This window comes from Octopus bimaculoides, chromosome 2, assembly GCF_001194135.2.
Source record: "Octopus bimaculoides isolate UCB-OBI-ISO-001 chromosome 2, ASM119413v2, whole genome shotgun sequence".
NCBI classification, from domain to species: domain Eukaryota; kingdom Metazoa; phylum Mollusca; class Cephalopoda; order Octopoda; family Octopodidae; genus Octopus; species Octopus bimaculoides.
The window spans coordinates 51,799,561-51,808,212 of NC_068982.1; the positions used below are offsets into that span (position 1 = coordinate 51,799,561).

The 8,652-nt window shown below is 36.4% G+C and overlaps 1 protein-coding gene across 1 annotated transcript in view; it reads right to left on the reverse strand.

The window, feature by feature from the left end:
• LOC106867407 (elongation factor-like GTPase 1) overlaps positions 1-8,652 on the reverse strand; it is a 31,583-nt gene that overhangs the window by 18,500 nt on the left and 4,431 nt on the right. The window contains exons 2-6 of the mRNA XM_014912273.2: positions 7,497-7,604; positions 4,001-4,068; positions 3,353-3,437; positions 1,767-1,900; positions 368-505 (exon numbers count right to left, since the gene is read on the reverse strand). Of these exons, the coding sequence (XP_014767759.1) occupies positions 368-505; positions 1,767-1,900; positions 3,353-3,437; positions 4,001-4,068; positions 7,497-7,590 (519 nt within the window). The 5' untranslated portion in view covers positions 7,591-7,604. The remainder of the gene's footprint in view (positions 1-367; positions 506-1,766; positions 1,901-3,352; positions 3,438-4,000; positions 4,069-7,496; positions 7,605-8,652) is intronic.

Below are 8,652 nucleotides of genomic sequence, written 5' to 3' on the forward strand. Positions count from 1 at the left end.
AGACTTTTATTAAACTTCAATGAGTCTAGTAACAAACTGGATATTACTTCAACATGTTTGCAAAGTTTCACGAAAATTCGTTAACGGGCGTAGGCGGCAACTTGACACAAACAGACAACTTGCATTTATATATGTATAGATATGATGGGCTTCTTTCAGTTTCTGTCTACCAAATCCACTCACAAGGCTTTGGACAGACCAGAGCAGAAGACACTTGCCTAAGGTAACCCACAGTAGGACTGAACCCAGAACTACGTGGTTGAGATACAAGCATCTTACCACACCACCACACCTGCACCTATTTGAAACATTTCAGATATGAATTCTATCAGGAGTTAGAGCAGTTATTAAAAGCGGAGAAACTTACCTGTTCCAGAATTTGCCGAAGATGTAAATATGCCTCTTGAGGTTCCATGTGGAGTTCAAGTATCAGTCGATCAATTTTATTGAGCAACAACACTGGTTTAATACCTTCCAGCCAGGCTTGCCGTAACACAGCATGAGTCTAAAGAAGTAAATTAGAGCAACAACACAATGAGTAACAATTTCATAATGAAAAGTAGCAAAGACAATATTCTAACTTGTTCAGAGCTTCATTTATATAACTTCTGAAACTAATTTAAATAAAACTAACTAAATGTAGTTTTTTTCAGCTTTAACCCTTTAGCATTCAGATAATTGTCAAATGTAATGCATATTTATTCACATTGTTTTAAATTAATCATGCATTATCTCATTGATTTGAGATTTTGATGACAGTTTTTTTTTATTTTTAGAACATTGTAGGGTTAGTGTGAGAGGTCAGATCTGACAAGTTTGAACAAAAATAGAATATTTGGATTGGATATGGCAAGTTTAAATGCTATGGAGTTTATAGTTACTGTTAAAGCAAGAATGAGAGATATATACATAGACTGAACATCATCCAAAGTACAGTTATTGCTTGTAAAAAATCATAACCTTAGATAGCAAAGATTAAATTTATATTTAGAATATCATTCCTTCTATTTATCCACTCTACAACCATACCATGTTATATTGGTTTCAAATTTTGGTGCCAGACCAGCAAATTTAGAAGAGGGGACAAGTTGATTACATCAACCCCAGTGTCCTATAGTTACATATATTACTGATCCCAAAAGGATGGAAGGCAAATTTGACCTCAGCATGTACAGTCTGAAGAAATGCTGTTAGGCATTTTGTCCAACATGCAAACAATTCTGCCAGCTCACCACCTTTAACTTCTATGTAATAAAGTTTCCTTACAAAATCTATCAACTGTTTAAACCATTTGAATATTACTCATGATTTTATTTACTTTATATAGCAATTAGTGTAAAGAGCTTGTTGGTTACAGATCTTCAAGAAATCAACCACAAATTCTCTGGATTTCTAATAGTGAGAGTGATAAGGAACTATTTGTTAACTTGATGCAGAACAAATATCTCAAAGGGCTTCATTTGTAAAGCACCAGCTTTTCAGTTTCTCACTGATTTGTATATTCTTCACTGGTATACATGACCAAAAGATATATATGAGCTTCAGCACAGAATTCCACTCAGAAATTATTAATCAACACAAATACATGGTAGAAATGGAGATGTGCCCAAAGTAACATGCAGCAGGTTTGAGCGTGAAATTACTTGGTTGCAAAGAAAACATCTTAACCAAACAGCCAAGCCTGCACCTGTAAATTTTATAAAGCAGAAAACCACAGAAATGTTTCAATATTTTTGAAATAGAAAGAAAAATGAAAAGATACTGACCTGTGGGCTGACTCCTTCAATGACATCAACAATAATAATAGCACCATCACAAAGACGTACAGCTGTCGACACTTCACTAGAAAAGTCAACATGTCCAGGAGAGTCAATTAGATTTATCAAATAATCCTCTTGTTCTGAAATAAAAGAGAACCCATTTAGTGACTTAATTAAAATGAAAACTTTGTCAAGATAAAGAAAAATGATTATCAAATACTTGTGGACAAATCGTCTCCACAATGCCTGGCTCTCCATCGGTTATGATAACAAGTGTTCTAGTTGATATAATCAACCGAACAGCCAGCTCATGAAATTAATGTGCAAGTGGCTGAGCATTCCAGACACACACACACACACACACCTTTTCAGAGAATTCAGCATGATAAGGCTGGCCCTTTGAATTACAGATACAACTCATTTTTGCCAGTTGAGTAACTGGAGCAACAAGAATTCACAACTTTACTATTGTGAGCCAAGCCTCCACAAGGAGAAAAAATGTGACGAACATAGAATGGTGGTCAATGTGCTTAGACTGAATGCAAGGAAGGTTAAATGAAAAATCATAACTTGGATAAAGAAGATGTGGAAGCCAAAAGGTATTTTGTTCAATAAATATTCCTTGAGGATGATGATGAAAGGAAAACTATGGCAGAGGAAAACTAGTTTGATCTCTTTTCAGTTTGTTACACTACGACCACAGCCTGTATGCACACCAGTATTTTCCATTGGATATGTTACTGTAAGAGGTTGTTAAAAGCAGAATATAAACTAGATTGGAAGAACCTTGCCCTAACAGAACCAAATAGTGGGGTAACAGTAGAAGTGTTGGGGCAAGTCGATTACATCCACCCTAGTGTTTCTCTGGCACTCATTTTATTAAACCCTGAAAGGATGAAAGGCAAAGTCAATCTCAATGGAATTTGAAGTTAGTAAAAATATTAATGAGGAAACTAAGGATATGAAGGCAAAGAAATAACAAATACGTTACAGATTATTGATGCTAAAAATCTAATGCTGTTACATGTAGTGATTTGATAAGAATTTACTAGTGTATTAAATGCAGGAGGATCTATCATACTGACAGGGAACTAGGAGTGTAGATGTGATAGATGATGAATATTTGAGAGCATTCAGGAAATACCAACCATGGATAGCTCAGCAAATAGTTTCTAGAAACTAGGAGATAATTAGTTTTCTAAGTGAAGACATGTGGCTTAGTGGCTAGGCTTGTGATCACAAGGTTGTGGGTTCAATTTCCAGCAGAGCATTGTGTCCTCGAGAAAAACACTTTATTTCACATTGCTACAGTCCGCTTAGTTGGCAAAAATGAGTTATACCTGTAATTCAAAGGGCCAATCTTGTCACATTTTGTATCGTGCTGAATCTCCCTGAAAACTACTACACGTCTGTGGAGTGTTCAGCCACTCGCACAATTTCACGAGCAGGCTGCTCCGTTGATCAAATCAACTGGAACCCTTGTCATCATAACCAAAGGAGTGCCAGTTAAAGTTCTGGAATTATTGTAATAAACTTTATTTTTACAACATTTTGTTTTTGTAGTGTATGAAAAGAAAATTAAGTTAACATACCATGTACATAATGTAAAGAAATTGCACTGGACTTCATAGTAATCCCTCGTAACTGTTCATCTTCTCTGCTGTCCATGTAACGGATCTACAAATTTCAAAACAAAGTCTTATTACTACAATACAGTGATATTTCTAAAACAAAAATTGTTTTACTGTCACCAAACGCATTAAATAGTTTGATACAAAAACTAATTAAATGCAGGATAAAGAAATGCATTTTGGATATTGTGAACTTATTTGTAAGCTAGTTCTTTATTACATTCAGAATATATAAATAAATGTAAGACCTGAAGAGAATAGATAATTTCAAAAATAAAAAGACTTGTGATTATATTTTTTTTTTAAATTCAAACACAATCTATAGATGCAGACATGGCCATGTGGTTGCTTCTCAACTATGTGTTTTCAGGTTCAGTCCTACTGTACACTACCTTAGGTACTTCTACTATAGCCCTGGCCAATGCCTTGTGAGTAGGTTTGGTAGAAATATACCCATGTGTATATACTGAAATGCAACATGAATGTAGCTGCCCTGTGTGGCTTATGGCAGGAGTGGTACAGTTTGTTAGTTCAGTTGATGGATTACGAGCAACAACATAAAACAGAAGATAAAATTCATTAAAAAAAAAAAAAAACAGAAATGATTACCTTTCCAGACATCCTCTGGGAAATGATGCCATTACTAGCCACAAGAGAATCAGCCAAGGTAGTCTTTCCTATAAAAAAAATTATACATAATATAGATGGGAAAATGAAGCTACATAACGCAAATATATTTTGCTAATATAAAATAACTGTAAAATTATTATATATATATATATATATATAATATTATTAGGGACAAAATCCAAAATTACAGGTAAAAAACTCAATTAAAATCAATTTATAAAAAATTAAAATTAAATTGAGCCTTATAGATAAAGTATATATAAAATATATATAGTTTTAGGGAAAATAACCAATTTTCAATTTAATCGATTTAAATTTCTTTTCTATTTGAAAATTGGTTATGAAACACGTGTAATCTTTTTATTATATTTATCTTATGATATTTACTTTACTTTATATTATACTCATTTATTGTGCTTTTAATTATTAATTTTTCTATATGTGATAGTGGATTTTCATCGATGAGTTCTTGAAAATTGGTTATTTTCCCTAAAACTATATATATATATATATATATATATGTATATATATATATATACACACACACAAAAATATTATATTGCATGGCTATTGGGTTTTTCCTTCATATTCAAATCTAACAAAGCTTAAAAGAAATGTTTTTAATACATATTTGTGTATGTATGTGTGTGCACACGCACAGAAGTCAAACTTACAATAAAAAAGAAATAATACTAAGAGCCCATTTTAGAGCTCTAACACATAGGTATATATATAACTATTTAATTATCCAGATACAATCATCTCTCTTCTTACAACACAATATAGATTTTGACTAAACTATATTATAATGTATATCTGAAACAGACATAACAACTACGGTCAAACATCCAGTTAGAGAGCAGTCTCTCAATATGAATAATAATCAACACTTATATTCAATGTCCATTGTGCTGTAGGACAATTAGGTTATGGACATTAAGACCTTTTAGCCTAACTTTTTTTTTTGTATGGTTGAAATCAGTGTTCTTTAAAGGCACGTGTTTGGTGTTCATCTCTGTAAGTATACTGAAGAACTTATGAAAGCATATGGATGGGTTCTTGGTCTTATTTTTCAGTGTTGTTTCATAGCACATATGGACGAGGACAGCTGCATTAAGAAGAGCCGATCGCTAACTGTGGAGGGCACCTGTGGAAGAGGTAGACCCAGGAAGATGAGGGACAAGATGATGAGGTATGATCTTTGGATGTTGAGTCTCACAGAGGTGATGACAAGTGATTTGCTGTACTTAAGACATGTCAAGCTAAGTGAAATCATAGTCGTGGCCAGTGCTGGTGACATGTAAAAGGCACCCAGTACATTCTGTAGAGTGAGTGTTTGGCATTAGGAAGGGCATCCAGCCATAAGAACCAAGCCAAAACAGACTAGAGCAGCTCTGCAGCTTACCATCCTCAGTCAAATAGTCTTACCCATGCTAGCATGGAAAATGGATGCTAAATGATGATGTCTTGGCTCATAGAAGGCTAGATCACTTCCTTTTCCTCCCAACAAATTATCATCATCATCATCAACCCTTGGACATTACTATTTCAAGTCCCAGGATTAATAGGATGGGTAGGCCTGATTTCCATGGTATATAAGTGACTGAGATCACAACATTCCCCCTGAATGGTAAGCTAGTTTGTCGCAGAGTTACTCATTTACAGCTTAGTGGACTGGAGCAATGTGAAGTTAAGTGTCTTGCTCAAAAACATGATGCATCACCCAGTCAGTGAATCGAAAACACAATCGTGTGATCATGAGTGCGACTGCCTAACCACATAGCCATGTGCCTTCACAAATAATCAGCCATGCCTAATTTTTTCCCCATCACAGATTAATTTCATGCTGCTCCTCCAGTTTTACTTTCAGAAGGCAGCTGGTCTTGCCCTTATATTCACTGCCATGACTGCATAAGATGGAATACACACAGTTGTTGATCATGTTTTCTTCTGATGGTAAAAATGTTTAGGAAAATTGTCCCTGAGGATAAACTGCTTTTGAATATTGTTTCAAGGAACATCATCATCGTTATTTAAAGTCTGCTTTCCATGCTGGCATAGGTTGGATGGCTTGACAAACTGGTATGGCCAAGGGCTGCACCAGGTTCCATATTTTGTTTTGACTTGGTTTCTAGGGCTGGATGCCTTTCCTAATGCCAACCACTCCACAGAGGGTACTGGATGCTTTTTATGTGGTACCATCACCAGTGCTTTTTAAGTGGCATGAGCACCCACACCAATGCTTTGGGGGGGGGGGGGGGAGAAAAACAATAAGGCATAGCTGATCATTTATGGAGGGAAAAGGAAAGTTGCCAACTCATGTGAAACAAAGTCAAAATAATAGATAAGTAACAACATTCAGAGATAAAATGGCTCAAAGAGATAGATTGTGAACTAGGCTTTGATAAGTTCTTCAGGAGGGCTAGCATAGAAATGAACACCATATTGGTATCTTTAATGAAAAGAGGAAGAACATTAAACGTTTGACTATAAAAAGTAAAAAGGAGTTAGGTTTAAAGTTCCTAATTTACATCTCATAATTGTTCTGCAGTACATGACATAGTGAATACAATCAATGCTTATATTTACTATCGGTATTGACTAAGTGTTAAGTACTTTAGTTTACTCAGTGGATGGATATTCAATTGCTGATGTTCTGTCTTTCTCCCCATACATATACACACACACACACAAAGATGCACACATACACATTCATATATATATCATCATCATCATCATCGTTTAACGTCCGCTTTCCATGCTAGCATGGGTTGGACGATTTGACTGAGGACTGGTGCAACCGGATGGCAACACCAGGCTCCAATCTAATTTGGCAGAGTTTCTACAGCTGGATGCCCTTCCTAACACCAACCACTCAGAGAGTGTAGTGGGTGCTTTTACGTGTCACCTCCACGAAAACGGCCACGCTCAAAATGGTGTCTTTTATGTGCCACCCGCACAAGAGCCAGTCCAGGGGCACTGGCAGCAATCTCGCTCGAAAACCCTACAAGGCCAGTCAGGCGGTACTGGCAATGGTCACGCTCAGGATGGTACATCTTATGTGCCACCTGCACAAGAACCAGTCCAGGGGCCCTGGCAACGATCTCACTTGGCTTGCCGGGTCTTCTCACGCACAGCACATTTTCAAAGGTCTCGGTCAATGCACATCTATGCATACATGCTTTGGTTCAAGTGAATTAAGCAAACAATATCTCAAACAGGAAAATATCTAATATAAGAGCATCTGTGGCATGGACAACAATCTAAACCCCATGGATTAAATAAACAGTAAGAACATTATTGAATACAACAGGCATCTAAGTACACCAGACGGCACAACAGCCAGAATATTGTGACTATAACAACTAAGACAATAACACTGTCCAGATATATCAGTGCATAATACTAAATATTACACACTCAATGACTTTAAACACAGTTCAGTGGCTTTAAGTAATTTATCAGCAATACTTACCATGATCAACATGAGCTAAAATACAAATGTTACGGATGTTTTGAGGTGTCTTTTGAAGTTTAGCCAATTTTTCAGCAGTGGTGGTCCTCATCATTCAAGAATTGCAATCTGAAAAAGAAGTTTTATATTAATAATGTTTATTTCCACAAAAATCAAATAACAGTAGTATTAATGGTATTAGGAAGGGCATCCAGCCATAGAAACCAAGCCAAAACAGACTGTGAAACCTGATGTGGACCACGGCCTTGCCAGTTTCTGTCAAGCTTTTCAATTCATGCCAGGATGGAAAACAGTTATTAAATGCTGATTTTGGTGATGATGATTAAATTGACATGAACAACAAACAAACATTTTTTTTTAGTTGTCTTTAGCTGTATTAGTAAATTTGGATAGGAGACTGTGTTGAGCTTGGTCAATGGGCCACATTGCTTCTTGGGGAGTAAACTTAATCCATCACCTCTTGGTATTGGTGCCTTTACTAGAATCCATTCTATTGCAAGTCTCCACTTTCTTTCAGTCCCAGGGGCTCTTCAAAAGGTTCATGGGTGCTGCCCAGAACCAAGAATTTGGTACACAAAATTAAACTCCTATTCCAACTCCTCGATTTGTTTTAACACCAACTCCTACTTTTACTCATCAATATATGGCTCAGCTGACTCATTAATCCACACACAGGACATCTTAAGGTTATAACTTTGAGAATAGTGAGGTAGACCAGAAAAAAGTCATTCTAAGATTGTTTTTTTAACGTAAGCATGCCCAAACAAGGCGAATGCTTACACAGAGCAGGTTTTACAGCCAGCCACATCATCCAAACCAACCAGGTGAAACCGGGCTTAGCTGCTAGTATACACACACACACACACACATGTGTGTGTGTGTGTGTGGTAAGTAGCTTGCTTACCAACCACATGGTTCCGGGTTCAGTCCCACAGCGTCACACCTTGGGCAAGTGTCTTCTACTATAGCTTTGGGCCGACCAAAGCCTTGTGAGTGGATTTGGTAGACGGAAACTGAAAGAAGCCTGTCGTATATATGTATATATGTTGTGTATCTGTGTCTGTCCCCCCCAACATCGCTTGACAACCGATGCTGGTGTGTTTAGGTTCCCGTAACTTAGCAGTTCGGCAAAAGAGAACGATAGAATAAGTACTAG